Raw genomic sequence first — 26,727 nt, forward strand, 5'->3', positions numbered from 1 at the left:
CACTGAGTCTGTGTTCTTTGGCACACGAGCAGGCAATGCAAGTGTGGGGGAACCTGTCCATTGGCTGTCTTGCTCCCAAATGGTTCCTGCCTGTACCTTCATGATCTTCCTTTCAGTCACCTTACAGCAGGTAGGAGCAGGTGGCCAGGTAAGCTCTTGGCCAATCAGGCTCTCCCCAGAATTCTGCCAAGCATCCTTCACTTTAATTACATGGTCCTTGCTGTATGTCCTGTGCCCTTCCCATTGCCCATGTAGTTCCACACAGAGTTCAGTTCGCAGATACCTCCTGATCTTGAGTGAGTGGGGATGGACCAGGGGTTAGGCCACAGGCCCTTCTTCCCTATTGCCAAAGAAAAAGATAGGAGTGTCTGCCTAGTATGATCAGCACCAGGGATGGAGTTATACTAGCACTTTCCAGCTATGCAGCCTGACAATGCTAAGAAGGAAATTGGGCCATAGAGTTTGCAAATCAACTCTTAAAACCTATTTTTAGATTTCCTTAAAGTACCCACTGACTCCTTAGAGAACTGAGGGCTCATCCTTGTTAATTACACTGAAGCGCTCAAGAGTAAACTCTCCTTCCATGTTTCCTATTTCCCTCCCTCCTACAGCAAATGCCCCAATTCCTCTGAACTGATCCTCCGTTTCCGGAGAGAACAAATGTCTTCCCACTTCTCTAACTTTCCCATCACCTCTCCTCCCAGCACGCTCCACCTACTACTCACCCTAGGCTGTTTCCCTTTTGTCTTCATGTTATGTTCGAAATCAGTTCCATTCTTTGGTAGCCTCCCAACTCCCCTGGATGTGCATCACCAATGAACTCGCAATCCTGCTACTGCCTTGACCAATATTGTACCTAGTAGCAGAGAGGAGGACTAGTCCCATGAGTGTTACACCAAACTTCAGGGTTCAGTGAGAGTTTCCTGTAGCTGGAGGTGGACTGGATCAGAACTCACTGGATGCAAGAATTCTACTTTCTGACGTTCCCCTGGTGTTATCTGGACTGGTGATGTGCCAGGCCACTCCAATCCTCGGCTCTGGGAGCCAGCCTTACCCTGATCTGCTGTGAGAACCCCCACTCCCGGGATGTTCACGCACAGCCTTTGGCATGTAAGCTGCTCCCAGCTACATGAATGGGCACTTTTGGCCAGCCACTGCTGGGATTGTGCAACCGAATGATAGTAACCAATATCTCCGGTCCCAGACACAACCCTAGGAACCTCCATCTTGCAGTATCCAGTTATGCCCGCTGGTCGCTGTGAGCTTATATAAGTTTGTCAATTTAACAAAGAAATTGATATGTAACAGGCTTGTTATCCCAAGGGGAGTTTCTGTCACGCTTCAAACCAAATGCACTGTTTCACGTAGGATAAACAGAGTTCTTAACTACAAAGATAGATTTTAAGTGATTATAAGTCAAAGCATAACAAGTCGGATTTGGTCAAATGAAATAAAAGCAAAATGCATTCTAAACTGATCTTAACACTTTCAATGCCCTTACAAACTTAGATGCTTCTCACCACAGGCAGGCTGGCTGCCATCAGCCAGGCTCTCCCCTTTGTTCAGCACTTCAGTCGCTCAGTGTGGTGTCTGTAGATGGAGTTGGAAGAGAGAGGAAGAGCATGGCAAACGTCTCTCCCTTTTATCATGTTCTTTCTTCCCTCTTGGCTTTTCCCCCTCCCTCTTCAGGATCAAGTGAGCATTACCTCATTGCAGTCCCAAACTGACCAAAGGAAGGGGAGTGACTCACTCGAGAGTCCAACAGATCCTGTTGTTGTTGCCAAGGCCAGTGTCCTTTGTTTCTGTGAGGCTGGGCTGGGTTTGTCCCATACATGCTCTGATGAGCTGTGAACTGCCTCTCTGCTCTTAGAGAGTTTTTGCCTGGGCTTGCTTTAAGCCACGAGGACACATTTTCAGCCTCTTAACTATATATATGAAATTACAACCTATACCATTACTATAACAACGATTACTGTAACATTCCCATAACAACAATGCTCACTGCATCATGAGCCTTCCGAAAACACCCGACATGACAAACTTTGCATTGGATACCACACAATCATATTATAAGGATGAACGTGGGGGTGCTGGGTATTCCCCCGAGGTACAGAACATCATACACACCCACTCTGCCCTGGAAGAACTCTTCATTGACCTCTCACACTAGAATTCCCAAGAGATATGTAAAATCCATTCAAAACAGACAGTTCCCAGCATTAACCACCTGGAAACCAAGGGTTAACTATTTTTGTACTAACCTCTTAGCTTACAGACTTAAAAGTCTAAATTGATATCCCCTTGTGATGTGGGGTTTTTTATGGTTTGGCAAACACAGGGACTTTTTTCATCTGTTTTATATGTGCTTCAGCTAAAACGCAAATGAAATTGCTGCCACACTGTCCCTAAGGTTCCCAAGGGGAGGAACATTTTTCACCATGTACCCTATCTGTTAATTTTATTAAATTATTTGTAATTATTTCAGAGTCTACTTGTATTAGAAGACTATCTTACTGGAAAAATAATACTTTCTGTTACAAAGAGAATCTTGACATTTAATATAAGACATTGTTAAATTAGTTGAAGGGAGGATGTGAAAAGAAGCCAGCCTACATTTAAAGGAAATAAAGGAAAAACTGTATAAAAAATACAGAATTGGATAAGGTTTATTTTTAAAGCACAGCTCCCCAAAATGTTATATTCAGACTATGAAGTCATACACTGTTTGAATCATACATTTGTACAGAATCACAGGGTATGATCCTTTACTCAATTACTGCTGAAATACGGACAAAGTATATTGGTTTGTTCCTAGAATGTGGGATATTAGGCACTAAATAAGGTAGAGATGGTCACCCTACCTATAAACATGAACTGTTATTTCCTCTAAACTCTCTGCATTAGGATTATTGAAGTCAATCAATATTAAAATGATTTAAATGTGACATGGATAGAAATAAAGCAACATGTGATGCAAGGACAGATCATCCCAAAATCTTATTGAATTTTATATCCATAGTCATTGGGTGTCTTATTGGAATGCCATGGGCTCTTTAAGGGAAGTGAAAACTAGTGGCTAAATGCTGCCTTCAGTGGTCTCTGGATGTGTACATTTGAGGGCTGACTGATCAGGAGACACTTTCAGTCTAAACTGCTGAACGGTTTGTACGCAGAATGGTAGGTTTGTGGGTCATTTCTGTTTCAAAGATGATTCGCCCCCATCCCTCCCCCACAAAAATCACAGAATGTTAGAAGTGGATGCTGACTACCTCCCCCTAAAAGAAACAAAAAACCGCCCATGGGCCTGATCCAGGTATCAGAAGGATCAACCCCAGGATAGAAGAGGGGCCACTCAGCTCACATGTACATTTTATAGTGCAAGGGTATGGCTTGTTGTTTTTAAAGTCCATGAGATCCAGACCACTGGCCAATCACCAGCTCCCCACTCATTGTGACATGTTGTTTAATTTAATCCAGGCTGGAGAAGTGAGTCTGCCTGCAGGGGTTAAGTCACTCTGAGGACCTTTAACATTGCTTTTTAAAAATTCTAATTTCATATCCTCTATATATCTTATCACACACTGTGCACTGAACGAGGGAGGGAAAAATAGTAGGTGGTGATCATGTAACTAAAGACGGCATCATGATGCACATGCACAAGGCAGCCAAATTAAGACTGCACAGGCACCCTTAATTCCTTGCATTTTGAGTGCTTGACTTTGCAACCGTAACATTCTTTTAATATAGATTTGTGTGTGTGTTTTCTTATGGTTTTAAAAAAGCAAAATGAAAAAAAGAAACTCCATCATGAATCATCAGCAGGGTAGACAACCTTCAGTTCCACCACACAGACCTAAGCTAAACGGAGTGACTGGTAGCAATGATAGACTATTATCCTCTATGTGGAGCAGTCACTAAAGGGGGGATGAGACACATGTTTTGCCAGTGGATTTCACAGCTATATCCTGATAGCAGAGGAACGTAGAGACTCAGGACTCCAAGGTTCAGTTCTAGGTTCTGTGCTCTAGTGGTTACAGGAATGTGCTCTAGTGGTTACAGATGCTTCTTTGTGCCCTGAGCTTGTCTTTGTCCCTTCTGCTCCTATCAACTCCCTCATCCCAGCTCCAGCCCCTCCCCACATAGTCCTATCCACCCTCCCATATGCATCCCTGCTCCCTGGCTCCTGACACTGTCCCTTTCTGTTCTTATCCACTATCCCCTAGCTCCTGCCCACCCTGGTTCCTGTTCCCCTTTGGCTCCTGCAACATCCTTTCGCCCCCTCTCCCTCCATTTTTCACCCCTCTGAATTCCAGTGTGCCTGCTACATCCTTACCTTTCTTACCGGCTGGGCCCCAACAGAGGGAGCATCACATATAAAATATATAAATGTATTTTTTGAAAATACGCTGCATGCCCCTTTTACCCTGGTTATCAGAGGCACTCAGAACACATTTGTAAAGATTCTTGTGTTATATTTTAATACATATTTGCTGGTCACCTATTTAATTATACTCAGCTGTCTAAACCAACAACATACTCTCTCTCTCTAAAAATGAGTGGGCCAAATTCTTGCCCAGTGTAGCTCCACAAAAGTCAATGAAGTTATGTTGGGGATGAATTTGGCCCTACAACTCTAACTACTGAAACAGCTGATTGGCATTCACATGTCATTTACGAAGGCATGAAATAAAAAAGGCATCTAATAACAGATGTGGAGGCCATTGGCATAAGCAAACATCTGAAGTTGAAACAGATGGAACAGGAAGAAGCCAAGAACAATAAAACCATAATCAAACATATCTATGTTTTATTTAGGCCAGATAAATTTATTAAAAGCAAGTCTTACCAGTAATAGTTACGTGACCCTCTTTAGGGGCACACTGGGTTTCCTGTAACTGGATCTCTGAGCTCACATCAACCTTGCTTCCAGATAACTGTAAATAAGCTTTAAGAGAGGCAGGTACCTTGACTGTAATAGAGCCTGTTATAAATTAAAATGAAAGACATGAATGTTAATATCCAAGACAAAGCATGCAAACAGAGAGAGGGCCTCCGCTATTCTACTCTTTTCTGAGCTTAGATGGGAGAGAGAGTCCTATTTTTGCTCAAGAATCTTCAGAGATGCTGGTTTCTTTTCTTGCCTCCAGGAGGATAAAGAGCACTCCTGTGGACACACGGACTCTCATTTACTGCAACCAGAAGACTGTGCAGCAGTATACACCGTCAATACAAACAGCTATTTTCTGAGATATCTTCCCCTTACAGAGTAGAGCTAGCACTTCACATCCATTGAGAAGATGCGGCCTCACAGTTGATTCTAGCTTGGGGTATAAATTGCTGTCTACTCCACAGCTATTGTCAATTACATTTTACAGATGATCTGTTAGCAAAATCACAACAGCTTCAGTAATCTGCACTACCACAACCTTGAGATTAAAAACTGGAAGTCTGGCCTCTTCTGGAACAGCAATCCTGAAGTAATTTCCCTAATGTGGGCCTCCTGTTGGGTTGAAGCTAATAGCTGAGCCATCCAGTTACCAGTCTTAGACATATTTGGAAGAGTTAGATCAAGGATCTTCAGTACCTATGCTCTGTGCATGATGGCAAAAAACAAAAAAACTCACACACATTTTCTGAATAAAGCTTTTTTATTTTCAGCCTGATTCCTGCTTTTGCTTAGCAAAAATTTTCATTTTTATATAGCTATATATATACTGTAGGCCCAACTCAGAACATACCTAGTACTTTAATACACTATTTATATATCAGTTCTCCAAAGTAATATCTATGATGCTACCTGTACAAGAAAATGCAAACAATAGACATATAGGGCCTGATACTATCCCTACTCCACACAGCACAAGACAGTCAGAAAGCTACCCTAATAAGGCTGCTGGGGATTCCCCTTGTGCATGGGAATCCCGGGGTGGTATATCCTCAGCTCTATGTCTTTGGTTCCTGACCCTCCCTAGAGGACCACAACTAACAGCCTAATTCAGGCTGCCATAAATTATGATGGGCACAGAAGAACCAGCCAGATCAGGGGAATGGAAAGATGGCTCACAGACACTTTTTCTCCATCCTCATGTCCTGGTTGGTCAGATTCAATGATCTAGCCCATAAAACCTCACAAACACTCAGTTATTTTGACATTACAGGCCAGGTTCTGCTCCACTGATGTCAACAGTTATTCTGGATTTACATTGGTGTAACTGAGAGCAGAATTTGTCCTGTTTTGTCTTTGTCTTCACTGGTACAGATGTCAGAGTATGTTTTGAAAATCAGTTTAATATTTTTTTTCTTTATAACACTTATGAAACACATTTCCCTCTCTTGATGGTTAAACATTAATGTGAGTTATTGGAAGTAATTCCACACCTGGTTAGATAGTAATGTAAAGATAGTTCTTCCCACCACAGGAGATGGAGTGGCTAGTGCAAGACAATAAAAGATAGCACACAGGAATTAATTCAGTACCTTTCTTTCCTCTCTTGCTGAACACTGCATTCCTACAGGACCTACTCCCCATTTCAGGGATAACAGGGCAGGTTTATCCAAAGACAAATGACCACACAGAAACACTGGGAGAGTGCAAAGGCATAACAGAAATGAGAATGAAGAGTACTGTATAATGGCTTTTGCAAATGCATTACTCAATATTGTAACACAAAACACCTGCAAGACATGAATGTTTTTACTATAACAGGACCTTTAGGTCTGTGCTCTTTCAAATGGCAAAGGGGTGAATCCAGCTTTTGAAGAGTGATGTTTTAACAACTAAAGCTGTGATAAGTAAGTAAGCAGATAGCAGAAATTAGGGGAGTAATTAGCTCATTTAACATAATGTCCATGTGCTGGGGCATGTGTCATCTCTCTGGCTCTGCCCTCCCTTGTGTTGCTGCTTTGCCATTTTAATTTCAGGGTCTCCACACACAGTAATTCGTTTCATGGGAAAAGGGCATGGAGAAATGAAATATGAGCCTCATGAGTTCCACACGCCTGCCAACAGCATGGAGTAAACTGCATTGATGAGGCAAAGGGGGATTACAATCCTAGTCAGTTCTGCACGATTCTACTGGTTTGGTGCAGAAGATTGCTGGAAGAAAGGTGGAAAGTGTAAGATTCTTACTGAAATGAAAGCCCCAGATGATTTTGTGGGGTCTATTTTAAATACAATTGTCATCTGCAGTGCCTACTGTGCTAAGAGCCAATATACATTTTCTAATGATGAATTAGGTAAGAATGACTATTTTACTGTAATTATTTAAATATAAGAGAGTGGGTAGTTTTACCATCTCATATCAAAGGATGCCATAAAATGTTGCAATTTGCTAACCTTTCTGGCTTTTCAGATCCACTTTTCTCACTTGACTAACATAAACATCTATTGCCCCCTGATGTGTAGAAGCTTTTAGACATCCATCCGAGGAATCTGAAAAATGAGAGAATAAAAGGATTAAGTCTGAACGACATTTACTCTAGGATTTTTGAAGTAATTTTCAAAATATTAAACTCTGAGCTGGATTCAGCCACTGGGATAATGAATTGGTATTTTTTGTGATATAGCTTTCCCTCATCTAGCTCGGACCAGACTCCTGTCCTATGTGCAATGTCAGAGTACACAGGCTTTATGCAGGAAACCTTTCTCTTTGACTGAGCTCAGAGCTGCCACCTTGTTTCTGGGGTTGTGGAAGCTGCCATGGCCTACTCCATCTTCCTGGGGTGGAAGTTTTACCATTCTGCACCATTGCCCTTAACATCACTGCTTCGCTGGCCCAATCATAACATCTCTAGCTCACTATAGAGGGGGAACTTCATCCCTGTGCAGACAGCCAGCACAAGGCCTAAGCACCACTTAAGCCTTCAAATGAGGCCTGCACTGAACCTCTCTGTGGGGTACATTTCACTCAGAGAAAGCCACTATACATATAAGGTTGCCAGGTGTCCAGTTTTCGACCAGAATGCCCAGTCAAAAAGGGATTCTGGTGGCTCCGGTTGGCACCGCTGACTGGGCCGTTAGAAGTCCGGTCGGCAGCGCAGTGGGGGGCCAGGGCTAAGGCAGGCTCCCTACCTGCCCCAGCTCCACGTGGCTCTGATAAGTAGATGCCAGGTCTCTGCGGCCCTTTGGCGCTGGGTGGCCAGGGACTGGGAGGCTCCGTGAGCTGCCCCCACCCCAGTGCCGGTTCCACAGCTCACATTGGCCAGGAACCACAACCAATGGGAGCTGTGGGGGGCAGCGTCTGCCAGCACGGAGAAAGCACACAGAGCCTCCCTGGCTGTCCATGCGCCTAGAGGCTGCAGAGATCTGGCGGCTGCTTCCTCAGAGTGGTGGTAAGCACCACTGGGACCCCCTCTTCCCCCTCCCCCACACTCCAACCCCCTGCCCCAGCCCAGTGTCCCCTCCTGCACCCCAAACCCCTCATCCCCAGCCACACCCCAGAGCCCACACACCCAGCCGGAGCCCTCGCCTCCCTGCACTCCAACCCTCTGCACCAGCCCAGAGTACCCTCCTGCCCCAAACCCCTATCCTTGGCCCCACCCCAGAGCCCTCACCCCCCCGCACAACAACCCCCTGGCCCAGCCCAAAGCCCCCTCCTGCACCTCAAACCCCTCATCCCAGCCCCACCCCCAGCCGGACCCTTACACCCCCCCCCCCACATCCACTCCAACCCCCTGCCTCAGCCCGGAGTCCTCTCCCACACCCCAAACCCCTCATCCCCGGCCCCACCCCAGAGCCCACATGCCAAACCCCTCATCCCCAGCCCATACCTCCTCCCACACGCCAACTCCTGCCCCAGCCAGGTGCAAGTGAGTGAGGGTGGGGAAGAGCAAGTGACAGAGGGAGGGGGATGGAATGAGTGGGGCGGGGCCTTGGAGAAGGGGCGAGGCATGGGCAGGGCCTCAGTGAAGGGGCGGAGCAGGGGCATTCGGTTTTGTGTGATTAGAAAGTTGGTAACCCTACATACATAGGCAGTATGGAGTTTAGCATAACGACCTCCCATCTCCCATACAGCATAACTGAGATGATTTTACTAATTTTTAGGCATTGTAGAACAGTGTTTCTCAACCTTTTTGGGCTCAGAACCCATTTGTAAATGTTTATGAACTATCATAACCCAGTTAATAGTCTGGGGCTGGAGGCCCTGGGATGGTTTTAGTCAGGTCCTGTCTCTGAGGGGGTTGGATCCTGCTTGGCACTCACCCCACAGTATCAGCTCCCGCAGCTCCTGTGAGGATGGCTGGGCTTGGCTCTCCACTAGGGTTGCCACCTGGCTGGTATTTGACCGGCCTGGCTGGGTTTTTTTAATGGATTTACCAGTTGCCAGAAAAATAATTTAATCTGACAAGTATTATTTTTTTATGTGGGTCTAAAGATTTGCATTATTATCACGGTACACTGGGATATCTAATGTTAAAAGTTTCTATGTCCAGCTAAAGATGCTGCAGTGTTCCCACTTCCGAAGTTTAAGTAAGAAAATGATGTTATTAGTCTTATCTACGTGTGTCCTCTCTCTAAATATTATAAGTGGCTGTTAAGGGGGGATTGTGGAGTTGCCTTGTGGTTGGGGTTGTGGCGGGCTTGCCTTGAGGGGAGGAGGTGCCAGGTTTTTTGCATTTCAAAGGTGGTAACCCTACTCTCCACTCTGGGTGTTGCAACCTCCGGGCTTGCAGCACTGCTCAGACTTGGCCTCGCACCCGTGACCTGAACAAATTTGTGTGAGTGGAGTTGTGACCTGGCTCATGGGGTTGCAGGTGCCACTCACTCAAATTTGCCCTACCCAGACTCCCGTCATACTGTCGGCTGGGCCAATCGTGAGCGGCACTGGGACCCCAGAGGCTGCACTGCCTGGAACAGGGAGGTGAGCCAAACAAACCCGTGGGACAGGAGCCACCACATGACCCTTTGAAACAATCTGGCGCCCCAATTTTGGGTACAACCCAATGGGTTGAGAAACATTGTTGTAGAGTATACAGGGACAGGATACTCTCCCTACATTTGAAGTTTACTTAATTGGAGACAGAATTACTGAATTTTGATATTTATAGAAAACCGACACATACAGATAACTGTCTGATACCTCACTACTGGCTTAGAAAGCAGCATACATATATTTTCCTTCATATATTATCAGTTTTCATCTATGACAACTGAAGACTCTCTAAAGGAATGACTACACAAATACAATGCTTCAAAAAGGGCAAACCAGAGATGGAGACAACACATTCTACAATTGTCTCCATTTCCTGTCATTGTACTTGCAATTCATTCAGGCTTCAGATAAACAAGTTTCAACAATGTTATACTGAAAGTCTGCAGAATTAACTTTTGAACAAATTAAGGGATTTTTTCCCCTGTAGATAAAGATTCTAAATCCCAATCTTAATTTAAGAAGTATACAGAAACGCCAGAGATTTGTACAAATCTGAAAAAATATCAAGCAGCATGATCAATGGTAAGTGAACTAAAAATCTTTTGTCCAGACAGTGGTTGGAATGAACAAATCTTTCCACTGTGAATTTCTTTTATCCAAAGGATGTATTGGCAAGGAATGTGAAAGGCTGACAGAAACCATTCCCTTTTTCTGATGTTTTGCATGTGCATAAAAAAGATAATCAGCCAGAAATGTCTAAAACTACATACATGAGTCTGACTGAAGCTAATTAGAGCTGACCTGGCAATTTGACATGGGGAAGATTTCTGGAGAACAACATGCTTGATTAGTAGTGGGGAAGAAAAGAAGAATCCAAGCATAATGCTCTAAGCTCTTCTGTTGTCTTTAGCAATAAGCAATTACTGAACTGGTCTGCAAAAAGAAAAGGAGTACTTGTGGCATCTTAGAGACTAACCAATTTATTTGAGCATAAGCTTTCGTGAGCTACAGTACTCCTTTTCTTTTCGCGAATACAGACTAAGACGGCTGCTACTCTGAACTGGTCTGCAGCTTTTTGTTTTAACTGGGCTCTCAACCCACAGATGTGACAGACCAACACACCAATTTTAAGAGTAACAACGTGGGAAGGGAATGTTTTCTCACAGCTAAAGCTGCTTTCTTAGAGGGGAAAATATTAGGAAGAAAAATAAGTGTGGCCATTCCAGCTCTAGTCAGCTGGGAAACTGACAGCATCTTTTGGCTCATTTAAAACAGCAGTAAGAGTAGCCTCCACAGAATTCTGAAAGGGATTTTGCTGGAACTGGACCATAATCAAACAAACAATTGGCTCAGTACAAGTCCATTTTTACCTGCCTGGATGCTTCATGGGAGAGTGACACACTAACCAGACTGCTCAGGAGAACCGCCGCTAACAGCCTGTATAGTACAGTAAATCCCAGTCCTCAAATACAGTGTTTCTATGACCAATTCTTCAGTGAAACGCTCTTGAAAAAAAGCTCTGCTGGGATTCTCCACCATGGGTGGCTGCTTCTTCCTAACATCAGAGCAATTGTAACTGAAATACTTTCCTTGTGGATTGTATTTTCTAAATGGACAACCTACCCAGTTCTCAATTACTGAGGGACAATCTCCACTCATTGTTATATTTCGCTTTCCACAACGAAATCTCTTATCATGACAATACCCGAGTATTCAGATTCTAATATCTAAACTGTATTGTTAAATCTATTCACCTATGTTTGCGTTATTGCTGATTATGTACTCCATGTATCATATGACTTTAAAAACAAACTTTGTATTTGTGGATAATCTAAGCATTATACCCAGATGTACAGACACTCTTTTCTCATCCTATGTATTATATAGTTTTTTTAACAATAGCTTTAATAAAAATTTTAAAAGGCTGACAGTTAGAAATTTGCCAGGCTTCCAATTCAAATAGAGAGACTCCATTTAAAAAATAATTCTATATTTGAGGCAAAACCCTGTGTGATGCAAGTGCACTCAGCTGTTCCATTTTGCATAAAATACTTAAATATTCAGTGGAGCAGGGACTGTAATATGGGTCTCTCAGGTAACTGACCTAACTATTGGGCTATAGATTCTCACGGTCTCTCTGCTCCAGTGAATACTTCAGTATTTCATACAAAGTGGAACAGCTTCAATAGAAGAGAGAGAGAGATCCACCACAGAATACCCCATAGTCTGGTGGTTAGGGCACTCACCTGGAGTGGGAGACCTGTGTTCAAGTTGCTGCTCTGAATCAGGCAGAGTAGGGACATGAATATGGGTCTCCCATGTCCCAGACGAGTGCTCTAACCACTGCTCTACATGGTATAAGGGCAGCCCCACTGTTGCTGTCATCATTGTGGTGTTTCATGCAGGACCCAATACAGTAGGCCGGCTCTAAGGAGGCTTCTGAGAATGCCAGTCAGATCATGGACAATAAGTGGGGGAATACCTAGTTTGAGGAGACCAGCGCAAGTTTGAAACTGAGCAGATCAGGGTGTCAGGACTTAGGCAGCTTTGTACATGCCTGCTGACAGAAATTTAGGTACCTAGGGAACTTTACTAGCAGAAATGTAGGCACCTGGGAATTTAGGCAACAGGTAAGCATGGGTTTGAGGTAGGGCTGTCAATTAATCGCAGTTAACTCACGCGATTAACTCAAAAAAATTAATCACGATTAATTGCACTGATAAGCAATAGAATACCAATTGAAATTTATTAAATATTTTTGGCTTTTTACCTACATTTTCAAATATATTGATTTCAATTACAACACAGAATACAAAGTGTACAGTGCTCACTTTATATTATTTTTGATTACAAATATTTGCACTGTAAAAGTGATAAAAGAAATAGCATTTTTTCAATTCACCTCATACAAGTACTGTAGTGCAATCTCTATCCTGAAAGTGTAACTTACAAATGTAGATTTTTTTGTTACATACTTGTACTCAAAAACAAAACAATGTAAAACTTTAGAGCCTGCCTGTCCACTGACTCCTACTTCAGCCAATCACTCAGATAAACAAGTTTGGTTACAATTTGCAGGAGATAATGCTGCATGCTTCTTGTTTACAAGGTCACCTGAAAGTAAGAACAGGTGTTTGCATGGCACTGTTGTAGCTGGTGTCGCAAGATATTTATGTGTCAGATGTGCTAAAGATTCATATGTCCCTTCATGCTTCAACCACCATTCCAGAAGACATGCTGATGATGGGTTCTGCTCGATAACGATCCAAAAGAGAGCAGACCGACTCATGTTCATTTTCATAATCTGAGTCAGATGCCACCAGCAGAAGGTTGATTTTCTTTTTGGTGGTTCGGGTTCTGTAGGTTCTGCCCCTGAGTGTTGCTCTTTGAAGACTTCTGAAATCATGCTCCACCAGTAGCCTAGCCAGGGAGGAAGCGGGGCGAGCGGCCGCTCCCTCTCTGAGCACAAGTGGTGCCTTTTTAATTTATAGGTGCCTTTTTAAATTTTTACTCACCCGGCGGCGCTCCAGGTCTTTGGCAGCGGGGCCTTCGCGCGCTCTGGGTTCTCGGTGGCATTTCGGCGGTGGGGGCCTTCAGTGCCGCCGAGGACCTGGAGCGCCGCCTGGTGAGTACAAGCGGGTGGCACCTTTTTTTATGTCCACTCCCCTGTTCGCTCCACCTAGCTACGCCACTGTGCTCCACATCCCGTCCCTCTCAAGATTTGGGATGGCACTTCAGATTCTTAAACCTTGGGTGGAGTGCTGTAGCTATTTTTAGAAATCTCAGATCGGTACTTTCTTTGTGTTTTGTGAAATCTGCAGTGAAAGTGTTCTTAAAACAAACATGTGCTGGGTCACTATCTGAGACTGCTGTGAACATGAAATATATGGCAGAATGCAGGGAAAACAGAACAGGAGACATACAATTCTCCCCCAAGGAGTTCAGTCACAAATTTAATTAACACATTTTTTTAAAAAGCATCATCAGCATGGAAGCATGTCCTCTGGAATGGTGGCCAAAGCATGAAGGGGCATAAATATGTTTAGCATATCTGGTACTTAAATACCTTGCAACACCGGCTACAAAAGTGCCATGCGAATGCCTGTTCTCACTTTCAGGTGACATTGTAAATAAGAAGCAGGCAGCAGTGTCTCCTGTAAATGTAAACAAACTTGTTTGTCTTAGCATTGGCTGAACAAGAAGTAGGACTGAGCGGACTTGTAGGCTCTAAAGTTTTACATTGTTTTGTTTTTTAATGCAGTTTTTTTTGGTACATAATTCTCCATTTCTAAATTCAACTTTAATGATAAAGAGATTTCACTACAGCACTTGTATTAGGTGAATTGAAAAATACTATTTCTTTTGTTTTTTTACAGTGCAAACATTTGTAATAAAAATAAATATAAAGTGAGCACTGTAGACTTTGTATTCTGTGTTGTAACTGAAATCAATATATTTGAAAATGTAGAAAACGTCCAAAAACATTTAAATAAATTGTATTCTGTTATTGTTTAACAGCGTGATTAATCATGCAATTATTTTTTTAATCACGCGACTAATCACGCAATTGATTTTTTTAACTGCTTGACAGCCCTAGTTTTAGGATCTAAATTTTGAACTGAGGCACCTAAAGTAGCAGTTAAGTGCCAGAATACCTTTGTGGCTCTTGAAAGACAAGGTGGGTAAGGGAATATATTTTATTGGACCAACGGTGTGGATCTAGTGTTTTCTTGACATCTACGATGCTGAAAATGTACCATACCTCTAACTGAAAGGGTCAGGCCCCAGCCTCCTCTGTGCATGCTGTGTACTGGTCAATGCAGCAGTTGTACTGGTCAATGCACAGTTGTACTGGCCTGCCCCTTTGTACCCTCTGCATGACTTCTACCTCTCCACACTTTCCCATGCACAGTACACCTTTATTGAGTTAGGGCAGGCACTAAATGCTCCTGGGGGTGGACAGAGATTATATCTATTTTGGAAAACACTGAGCACTCTGTCGGATTTAAACAAACAATAATACAACACTACAATCCATGTTTAACCGTGGAATTGGGCTTTTGGAAATGATACTGTAATAATTATTAGACTATATCTCTGATGTTAGGTAATGAATGAGATATAAATGCCTAAATGGTAGATTAGGCAGAACATATAAAGTACTACGTTAATACTTAAAAAGTCAACATCTTTCTTTTTGAAAAGGCTGTTGAAGTTGATATTTGTGTTTAAGTCTTCTTTTGTCTTCTATCTCTCTTAAACAAGTTAGAGAAGGAAATATAACAATGGGTTATAAAACAGAGGCTGGAGAAGCTTGGATAACAAAACAGTCTGAAATTTAAATGAATAATGCTGCAGGAAAAGTATGGTCTTGCAACAGTTAATGAAGCTTGGTGGGACAAAGTACACAACTGAAATGTTAATAGAGAAGATACATCCTATACAGAAAATAGAAAAAGGAGATGAAATGGGACGGGGTTATTTTATATATAAATACTTACCTAGTTCTAGATGGTGCTAATATGAACGAACTATTGAGGTTAAAAGATAGAGAGAAAGTAGAGGATATTTTACATTCAGAATCTGTTATGAACAGACAACTGAAAGGGAAATATAAAGATGAATCATTCTAAAGGAAATGGAACAGATTGCTAGAACAAATGACTGGTATTCTTGAGCAACTCCAATGATCTAGGTATTTACTAGTACAAAAATGCAGTGATGCAAAATATCCTTGATACGTTCTTTGTTTAGTTTTATGGATAATAGTTTTCTAGAAATAAAGGCAATCAGTGGGGAGACCAGCTTGGTTAGAGTTTATACTTCAACAGAAATGAAAATGGAAAGATGGTGTGATAAATAAAGTGGGGAATAGCTCCCTTTGATGGACACCAAGCCAGCCAATTAGCTGTAAAATCCCTCTTGGTAGCTGTTCTTTACTTGCTTTACCTGTAAAGGGTTAAAAAGTCCCCCAGGTATAGAAAAAAAAAGTGGGCACCTGACCAAAAGAGCCAATGGGAAGGTAGAACTTTTTAAAATTGGGAAATAAACTTTCCCTTTGTCGGTTGTTCTCTGGGCTGGAGGGACAGAGCAGCCATGCTAAAAGCAGCTTAAGCCAGGTATGATCATAGCAGATCATGCCTAGAACTACTTATCTGAACTCTAAATGTGTAAGTAGATCAGAATGTTTAGCTAGACGCGATTAGGGTTATTTCTTTTATTTCTTATTGGCTTGTGGACTCCTCTGTGCTAACCCCAGATGCTTTTGTTTGCTAGTAACCTTTAAACTGAACCCCCAAGAAAGCTATTTTGGGTGCTTAATTTTTGTAATTGTTTCTTTTAAGATCTAGCAAAAAGCCTAAATTCCAGATGTAATTTTTTCCTTTTTGTTTTTAATAAAATTTACCTTTTTTAAGAACAGGATTGGATTTTTGGTGTCCTAAAAGGTTTGTGTATGTTGTTTGATTAGCTGGTAGCCACAGCTAATTTCCTTTGTTTTCTTTCTCAGCTCTTCCTCGTAGTGGAGATGAAAGGGCTTGAGGGTACCCCACAGGGAGGAATTCCCTAGTGCTCCTTCCTGGGTTCAAAGGTGGGGTTTTTTTGCATTTGGGTGGTGGCAGCATCTACCCCTCCAAGGTCAGAGAGAAGCTGTAACCTTGGGAGTTTAATACAAGCCTGGAGTGGCCAGTATTAATTTTTAAAATCCTTGCGGACCCCACTTCTGCACTCGGAGTGACAGAGCTGGGATTCAGCCTTGACAGATGGGGATACTAAAGATGGTGAAACCTGGAATCCACTATCAGAGGGGTAGCCGTGTTATTCTGGATCTGTAAAAGCGGCAAATAGTCCTGTGGCACCTTATAGACTAACAGACGTATGGGAGCATAAGCTTTCATGGGTGAATAGTGGGTATTCACCCACAAAAGCTTATGCTCCAATACGTCTGTTAGTCTATAAGATGCCACAGGACTCTTTGCCGCTGGAATCCACTGATCAGGATCAAACTGGAGGAGGAGGAGAACCCCTGGAGATATTAAGTATCAGTGAGAGGGAATGTCAAACTGAAAGAGTGACTGGGAAAATGAGATATGGTTGACATATGAATCAATTGGTGCAAAGATACTATGTTAATGGGTACACTAGAGATGCCTAAGGTCAAGTCTACACTATGTGCGCTATGGAGGCAAAGTTATGGTACTGGAGCTATTCTCCTGTAACCCTGTAATGTTGCCGCAGGCCACAGATATGGAAGAGATTTATCTGCTGCTGTAGGAACTCCACCTCCCCAAGTGACAGAACTAGGTTGATGGAAGAATTCTTCCGTTGATCTAACTGCATATAAACGGGGTTAAGTCAGCACAGCGATGGCGCTCAAGGTTGTGGACTTTCACACTCCAGAGTGCCGTAGCTCTGTCAACTTAAATTTTAAGTATAGACCAGGCCTAAGATTAAATAGATAGCTGGAGGGAGGGGGAGTCTTAAAAAGGTGTTCTTTGTAAGGGTCAAAAGGAAACAAGGTTAAGATGGAGGACAATCACAACCAAAACACAGCTTCACTTTTGTTGGCGCTGCATGGCATTTTTTCCTATTTTTGAACTAGGTGTGGAACAGAAGGTATCACAGAAAACTAAAAAACATGAAAGAAATTAAGACATCACACAAAGATTTACCTCCGAGATCTAGCAACCAGAATTTTTCCGAAACAATTCACTCTCTCTCTTACTTGCAAAGTATGGTATAAAGTAGTGACCCATATAAATCACACAGCTACAGGAAACATATACAAGTAAATACCAATATAAGTTACAACAATATATTTACAAAAAAACTGGAACTTGATATATCCCAGTAAAACACTCAGCACATCAGCATAGGGTAGAACAGTTCCATAGCTTGACAATCAATTATTTCTCTTCATACTCACACTTAATAAGTGGAAATAATAAAGAAAAATGTTGACAGAAATTGTCCTTGGCTTAAATCTCAGTATTTCCAGCAAAACTTTAGTTTTCCCAAGAGCACTAATGGATTCTGTTGCCATTAAAATCAATGGCAAAACTCCCTATGATTTCAATGGAAGGAAGATCAGGCTTTGATTAAGATTTGGTTAAGGACACACAGCAACGATGGAAGGAAATTAATCAAATGTCATGACTCTGGAGGTGCAAAGCATATGATTTAAGCCCTACTTAACTGGCCAGTGGAAGACTTCCCTGGTGTAAGGGAATCCTACAGTGGCATAGGGCCTCTGTAGCAGTTTTTATGCCACCCATTCTGCTGAACCTAAATGGAGGATGGAGAGAGAGCATGGCCAGGGTGCCCATCTGCCAGAACAGCCTTGTCTGCAGCAATCATAACATAGAGAAGCACTAAAACTGCTCTACTTCATGCTAGGGACCAGGCTGGTATCTGCTGGCATCAGGTCAAGAATGAGGCTGCATTTGCCCTTCTCCCTGGCTGTGTACCAATCACAGCTCAACCAGTCTGGAGGATCTGGACTCGAGAAAGGATTTTAGGGGATGCCTCATATAACTATAGCTCCTATCCACAGATGTTCACCTAATATTGTCCTGGTGCTATTAGATGTCCTGACTTTTATAATCTTTTTCACTTTAGCCAGTCATCTGACCCAAGCAGTTTAATACTATAGGCTTGCTTAAAATGTGGGAGGTTGCCAGCCCTGAAGATTAATGGGAAGGAAGAGACTTCTGGCTCATTTTTTTTAACATGGGACAGATTCTTAAGAAGATATACAGCGTTCTGTCAGGGATGCTACTGTCAGTAGTTAAATGCAAGTAAAGAGTTACGTAAGACTCCCTGGTACAGTTATGTGAGAGGGTTTGTCTATGCAGTCTGGACATTACCATTAAACACTATGACATGTTCTTTAATTCAAGGGAAGTTCTAAAGATAAGATTATGACGCATAAAGGAGTCTGCTGCATCACAACCGTCTTCTGGTAATTCTTTTTAAACTTTTGAACACTTCAGGATTTAATTTCATCTTTACAACTGTCATCTTTATTTACAACTTGATAGTGTATTTTTAAAAGGAAATTAATCCTTTACAGAGTTATAGGTGAGCCTGCATTTTATCATGTATTTACAATGAACAAATGCAGCTCTCTCTTACTTTATAGCGTCTTCCTTCTAGGAAGGATGAATTAATTAATCTGGATCAACTCTATGAATCAAATTCTTCTCTGAAAGTAGTTTAATTCACAACAGTAGTTACTCTGGATTTACACTGATGTAATGGAACGCAGAATTTGTTTCTATGTTTGAAACATAATGAACATGCTTTCTGAATACAATATATCAGTCTTGTAGAGCTAAACAGTAGTTTAAATGTTGGTATTTAAGGAACCATAAATTAATCCAAACGCTCTTTTATTATCAGGTATCGGTTCATCCAAGCCACTATGCTAGACATGGAAATCAAAATACATTTTTTGATTCAGGCAGCATGTATGATAAAACATTTTCGTATACCATCCTTGAATGGAAATATTGCCTGGTGGCGTTAATTTGGATAGGATTATATCTGAGTGTCTGATTACATATCCACTGTCTGAAATGTATATTATGTGGGAGTAATTTCTCACTTTTTGGATCTGAAGAACTGAAGGGTCTGTCTGTGGATTAAATGTTTATCTACATGAATTTGTTGCTTTCTCATTATAAAATGCCTGTTGGCAGTTTTTAAAAGGTCTATAAATCTCTAGGACAGGAACAGAACTATTAAAAACTTCTAGAGGTGAAAAAGTTTTTTAAATGATTACTGTTACTTAATAGCTGTATTACAGTAATGTGCAGAGGTCTCAGTCAGGACAGTGGCTCCGTCATGCTAAGCACTATAAAACACATACTGTATAAGATCAAAACATTACAATGGACAGATGTGTACTATAAAAAGAATGAGATTATGTACAGAAGAAAAAAACTATTTATCCTTTTGAGTGGCAAGAAAACTCATGTTGTGACTCAGGGCTGAAGGAAAGCTGACAGGTATGAAGAACCACATGGTTTGGGCAGAGACATCCCTTAGGGACGAATTTATTAAAGGAAGAACTCAATATCCTAGTAAAGAGGACAAGAAAGAAGTTGGTAAAGTACAAGAACGCACTAGTAAGCAATGGTGAAAAGTAAAAGAGTCCCATTTAAATATAAACATGTGAAGGCAAGCAACTGAATATTGACAAAATGTACAAGTGAAGGGTGAACTAGAGTGCCTGGTATTAAATGAGGATATGGCTATAACAGGCACCATGGAAACTTAGCGGAAAGAGGATAGTCAATAGGACACAGTAATGTCAGGGTACAAAATACACAGGAATGATAAAGCAGGTCACGCTGGCGAGGAAGTGGCACTATACGTGAAAGAAAGCACAGAGTCAAACAGAGTAAATATCTTATATGACTTATACTGTACCACAGAATATCTATGGATAGATAATCCATGCTTGAACAATAAGAGTATAGCAGTAGGAATATATTACCAACCCCCTCATCAGGATGGTGACTGTGAAATACTTAGGGAGATTAGAGAGGTTACAAAGGCAGAAAAACGCAATAACAATGGAGGATTTCAACTATTCTCATATTTACAGGGTATATGTCACCTCAGGAAGGAATGCAGAGAGAAAATTTGTAGATAGCATTAAAGACTGCTTCTTGGAGCAGCATGTCCTAGAACCCACAAAGTGGGGAGACAATTCTTGATTTAGTCCTACGTGGAGCACAGGATCTGGTCCAAAAGGTGAATATAGCTGAACCACTCAGTAATAGCACATAACGTAATTAAATTTAACATCCTTGTAGGAGGAAAAGTGCCAAATAAACCCACCACAGTAGCATCTAACTTCAAAAAGGGGAACTACACAAAAATGAGGAAGCTAGTTAAACAGAAATGAAAAAGAACAGTCACAAGGAAGAAATGCCTGCAAACTGCATGGAGACTATTTAAAAATACCATAATAGAGGTTCAGACTAAATGTATATCCCAATTAAAAAAAGACAGTAAGAGGACCAAAAAAATATCACCATGACTAAACAGCAGAATAAAAGAGGCAATTGAAGGCAAAAAGCATCCTTTAAAAATTGGAAATCAAATCCTACTGAGGAAAAAAGAAAGGAGTATAAACTCTGGCAAGTAAAGTATAATAAGGCAGGCCAAGACAGAATTTGCAACTAGCCAAGGACACAAAAATTAACAGCAAAAAATGTTTTGGTACATCAGAAGCTGGAAGCCTGCCAAAAAGTTAGCAGGGCCACTGGACAATTGAAGTGCTTAAGTAGCTGTCAAGGTTCCTTCCCCACTCTGAACTCTAGGGTACAGATGTGGGGACCTGCATGAAAACCTCTTAAGCTTACTTTTACCAGCTTAGGTTAAAACTTCCCCAAGGTACAAACTATTTTACCCTTTGCCCTTGGACTTCCACTGCCACCACCAAACGTTTATCTGGGTTTATTGGGAAAACGTTGTTTGGAAACGTCTTTCCCCAAAAAATCCTCCCAACCTTTGCACCCCACTTCCTGGGGAAGGTTTGGTAAAAATCCTCACCAATTTGCATAGGTGACCACAGACCCGAACCTTTGGATCTTAGAACAATGAAAAAAGCATTCAGTTCTTGAAAAGAAACATTTTAATAGAAGAAACAGTAAAAAGAATCCCCTCTGTAAAATCAGGATGGTAAATACCTTACAGGGTAATTAGATTCAAAACATAGAGAATCCCTCTAGGCAAAACCTTAAGTTACAAAAAGACACACAGACAGGTATATTCATTCTACTCAGCACAACTTAATTTCTCAGCCATTTAAAGAAATCGGAATCTAACACATATCTAGCTAGATTACTTATTAAGTTCTAAGACTCCATTCCTGTTCTGTCCCCAGCAAAAGCATCACACAGACAGACACAGACCCTTTGTTTTTGTCCCTCCTCCCAGCTTTTGAAAGTATCTTGTCTCCTCATTGGTCATTTTGGTCAGGTGCCAGCGAGGTTATCCTAGCTTCTTAACCCTTTACAGCTGAAAGGATTTTTCCTCTGGCCAGAAGGATTTTAAAACTGTTTACCCTTCCCTTTATATTTATGACAGGAGCACTCAAGGAAGACAAGGCTGTTGTGAAGAAGCTACATGAATAATTTGCATCCCTCTTCACTGCAGAAAGTTAGGGGTAGAAACCCACAACTGTGCCATTCTTTTTAGGTGACAAATCTGAGGAACTGTCTCAGATTGAGGTGTCATTAGAGGAGGTTTTGGAACAAATTGATAAATTAAATAGAAATAAATCCCCAGGATCAGATGGTACTCACCCAAGAATTCTGATAGAAATCAAATACGAAATTGCAGAACTTCTAACTGTGCTGTGTAATCTATAGCTTAAATCAGCCTCTGTATCAAATGACTGGAGGATAGCTAATGTAATGTAAAAGGCTCCAGAGGTGATCCTGGCAATTACAGGCCATTAAGCCTAATGTCAGTACCAGACAAATTGTTTAAAACTATAGTAAAGAACAAAATTATCAGATACATAGGTAAACACAGTATATTGGGGAAGATTCAACACTGCTTTTGTAAATGGCACTCATGCCTCACCAATCTGTTAGAGTTCTTTGAGGGTGTCAACAAGCATGTGAACAAGGGTGATCCAGTAGATATAGCATACCTGGACTTTCAAAAAGCCTTTAACGACGTTCCACATCAAAGACTCTTAAGCAAACTATAGAGTCATGAGATAAGAGGAAAGATCCTCTCATGGATCAGTAACTGGTTGAAAGACAAGAAACAAAGGGTAGGAATAAACAGTCAATTTTCACAATAGAGATGCATAGAGTTTCCCAAGGATCTGTACTGGGACCTGTGCTGTTCAACATATTCATAAATGATCAGAAAAAAAGGTGTAAACAGTGAGGTGGCCAAGTTTGCAGATGATACAAATTTACTCAATATCATTAAGTCCAAAGCTGACTGTGAAGAGTTACCAAGGGATCTCACAAAACTGGCTGACAGGGCAGCCATATGGCATATGAAATTCAGTGTTGATAAATGCTAATTAATCCACAATGGAAAAAATAATCCCAACTATATATACAAAATGATGGATTCTAAATTAGCTGTTACCCTTTGTGATGTCCCTCGCTCCGGGGGTGGTTGGTAGGGAAGCAGCACCTACTATTCAGGGGCTTTGACCTGTGACTTGCCAGTGCGTGTTGGTAGAGGAACCCGGGCCTCCCAGTCCACTGAGCTCTGTCCCAGGGCCCGTTGAGAGCTATCAGTGATCTGACAGCTGGGGCACTTAAGGTGCCCTCCATGGGCCACTTCCTAACACACACCCCACAATTGTCCCAAGGTTGCTGTCTGGGTTAAGACAGTGTTGAAGCGTGTCCACCCAACATGAGGCACCTTCTGCCAGCTGCACACAGCATAATAGCTCCCTCTCTCTCAGGGTGGCAACTGTCTCCTCCTGGGCCATGTCAGTCCTAATGCTTTCCCCTGCTGGGGTAGTCCAAAACAAAACAAAGGGGATTAACAAAATAGGGAATTCATATAAGGGGGAGAGGGGAATTCTTCCATCTAAGGTGGTCTCTGCAGCAGGTCCTCCCTTCCCTCAGGGAGGGACCTTTGGGCAGTTGTTTTAGGGAGAGATTCTGCCTTTCCCTCAGCTCTTCTATGCTGGAGCTGCAGGATACAGGTCTGCTCTCTTCCCTGATCTCCCAGCAAGTGAGCTGTTTCCCTGCCTTTTAATTCCTTCTCCAGTTGGTGCATTTCTTACAACTGTGGTGGGGTGGTGCTGGCTGAGCCCAGAGTAATTCCTTACTCCTTATTTGTATACCTCCATCACACCACTCAAGAAAGAGACCTTGGAATTATCATGGATAGTTCTCTGAAAACATCCACTCAATGTGCAATGGCAATCAAAAACGCTGACAGAATGTTAGGAACCATTTGGAAAGGGATAGCTAATAAGACAAAATATCATAATGCCACTATATAAATCCATGGTACACCCACATCTTGGATACTGCGTGGAGTTCTGGTCATCCCATCTCAAAAAAAGATATATTAGAATTGGAAAAAGTACAGAGAAAGTAAACAAAAATGATTAGGTGTATGGAACAGCTTTCATAAGAGGAGAGATTAAAAAAACTGGAACTGTTCAGTTTAGAAAAGAGATGACTGAGGAGGGATATGATAAAGGTTTATAAAATCATGAATGGTATAAACAAAGTGCATAGGGAAGTGTTATTTACCCCTTCATAAAAAGAAAAGGAGTACTTGTGGCACCTTAGAGACTAACCAATTTATTTGAGCATAAGCTTTCATGAGCTACAGCTCACTTCATCGGATGCATACTGTGGAAACTGCAGAAGACATTATATACACAGAGACCATGAAACAATACCTCCTCCCACCCAACTCTCCTACTGGTAATAGCTTATCTAAAGTGATCACTCTCCTTACAATGTGTATGATAATCAAGTTGGGCCATTTCCAGCACAAATCCAGGTTTACTCACCCTCCGCCCTCCCCCCCCCCCCCCACACACACAAACTCACTCTCCTGTTGGTAATAGCCCATCCAAAGTGACCACTCTCTTTACAATGTGTATGATAATCAAGTTGGGCCATTTCCAGCACAAATCCAGGTTTTCTCAGCCCCCCCCCCTTTTTTTCAAAAAACCACACACACAAACTCACTCTCCTGCTGGTAATAGCTTATCCAAAGTGACCACTCTCCCTACAATGTGTATGATAATCAAGGTGGGCCATTTCCAGCACAAATCCAGGTTTTCTCACCCCCCCACCCCCATACACACACAAACTCACTCTCCTGCTGGTAATAGCTCATCCAAAGTGACCACTCTCCCTACAATGTAACACAAGAACGAGGGGTCACCCAATGAAATTAATAGGCAGCAGATTAAAAACAAACAAGAGGAAGTACTTCTTCACACAATGCAAAGTCAACCTGTGGAACTTGTTGCCAAGGGATGTTCTGAAGGCCAAAAGTATAACTGGGTTCAAAAAAGAATAGACCTATCCTCTATGAACTCATCTATCAATAGCTATTAGCCAAGATGGAAAGGGACACAACCCCATGCTCCAGTCAGACTGCTAGACTGCCTCTGACGCCAGAAACTGGGACTGGACAACAGGAGATGGATCATTCAAAAGTGCCCTGTTCTGTTCATTCCCCTGAAGCATCTGGCACCGGCCACTGTCAGAGACAGGATAGTGAGCTAGAAGGACCATTGGTCTGACTCAGTATTGCCATTCTTATGTTCTTACGTGCGTTTATTACTATTTTTCTACGGCAGAAGCTGTGTTTTTGCTTTCAGATACACTTGTTTTTGGTATTGCTGTGCTCTTCAATGCATGGTCTCTGCCCAGACCACACAGTCTAAATACAACATGACGCAACAAGGGAGGGTATCTGACAAAGGAGGGAAGAGGAAGAAGGTTATAAAGACTATTTTGGTAGCAGTATTTGGATGAAGTGAAGGAGTGGACATGAATGATATAAAATACTTAAGAACAGTTGCGGAGGAGGCGCTTCCATCCTCTTTAGGGGGAAAATACCAAATTAAAAACCTTGGGTCTAATTTTAAACACTTGAAAGCTTAAGATAGGCATTGAGTTCTACACCTGGGTACTCATATCAGTGCATAAGCACCCAGATGTTGATCTGAACCCTCAGAAGTGAAATGGGCATCCTGACACAGCCCAGTTTTCAAATAGGCATCTGAAAGCTTGCAGCATGTCATACCTGGTGTTAGGGTTTGAGATAAAAAACAGCCCACAGTCTGAGTATGTTGTTGGAGCTATGCAGGTTACATTTGGGGTGTTTCCTCATACAATTATGCTAAAAATATTTTGAGCATCTTTTTTTTGTTTTCCACAAACAATAAAACTTCATAGGAGAGAGAAATTGCACCCGAATTCTTGGTATTGTCTTTCAGTCCTGGGTAACCTCCAAGCAACGTTCACATATAGCAACCTTCTCACATCACTTTGGACACCTGCAGATTGCTCAGTTCACTTTAGGACTGTACCCCAATTTCGAGTATCAGATATCTGAGTTTTGACAGATGTTTAACACTTAACTGGAAATTAATATTTTAGGTACAACAAATCCAAGGCAATAAGTGACTCCAGGTCCTGTACAGACACAGGGTCATGATGTGAAGAAGTGGGACAGAATCACTTCGTGTCTTTCAATATTTGGAGGATGGTGAAAAAATTGGCAATGAAACATGTAAGAAAATGAGCCTGACAAATCTGTTCTTTCCCGAGTTTCCTTGTGCTCTGTGTGCCAAGTCTTGCTTTCAAAAGCAGGACCCACTTCCTATAAATACAATCCATAAAGCTGGCAATTGAAAATAAACTCTGCCTTCAATCCCACAAAAAATCTGGGGTCATTCCCTCTTATTTGAAATAGCATGGCTGGCACAGAACTCCCCATTTTTCTCACATTTGCAACAGACCAAACTCAAAGTAAAGATTTGCTATTTCAGAACATTTTGGAGCTGAAATGTAAACATTACCATGCAGGGAAGCAGGACTTGAATGTTATTTTTAAAACATCTGTAGGATGGTAGAAAGAAATTTGTCCTGGCAGCAGAGAACATCTCATGGGAACAAGGCATAACAGCAAGGAATGAGTGATTACTAGCAGGACTATGACAACTATAAATTGGAAAGATAGGATTGGTACTGAACACAAAGCCATCTCCGTTGTCCTTTGTGAAACTGTTAAGAATTCTGGTAGTAGCTTAAGGACCATTTCAGCAGTGATTTAATCAAATCAGAAATAAAACAAGGTTGGGTTGATCTACATTAACAGGTCATTT

At 41.8% G+C, this 26,727-nt stretch overlaps 1 protein-coding gene across 4 annotated transcripts in view; it reads right to left on the reverse strand.

The window, feature by feature from the left end:
* FAM185A (family with sequence similarity 185 member A) overlaps positions 1-26,727 on the reverse strand; it is a 99,426-nt gene that overhangs the window by 34,432 nt on the left and 38,267 nt on the right. For 3 of the 4 annotated variants that reach the window (XR_012637616.1, XM_074942531.1, XM_074942532.1), the window contains 2 exons: positions 7,337-7,432; positions 4,847-4,981 (listed from right to left, as the gene is read on the reverse strand). The exons of the other annotated variant lie outside the window; for it this stretch is intronic. Coding sequence is in view for 2 of the 3 variants with exons in the window: in XM_074942531.1 (XP_074798632.1) it covers positions 4,847-4,981; positions 7,337-7,432 (231 nt within the window). In the remaining variant the exon portion in view is untranslated. The remainder of the gene's footprint in view (positions 1-4,846; positions 4,982-7,336; positions 7,433-26,727) is intronic. 4 annotated transcript variants of the gene reach the window in all.

Source organism: Natator depressus, chromosome 1, assembly GCF_965152275.1.
Source record: "Natator depressus isolate rNatDep1 chromosome 1, rNatDep2.hap1, whole genome shotgun sequence".
Classification (NCBI taxonomy): domain Eukaryota; kingdom Metazoa; phylum Chordata; order Testudines; family Cheloniidae; genus Natator; species Natator depressus.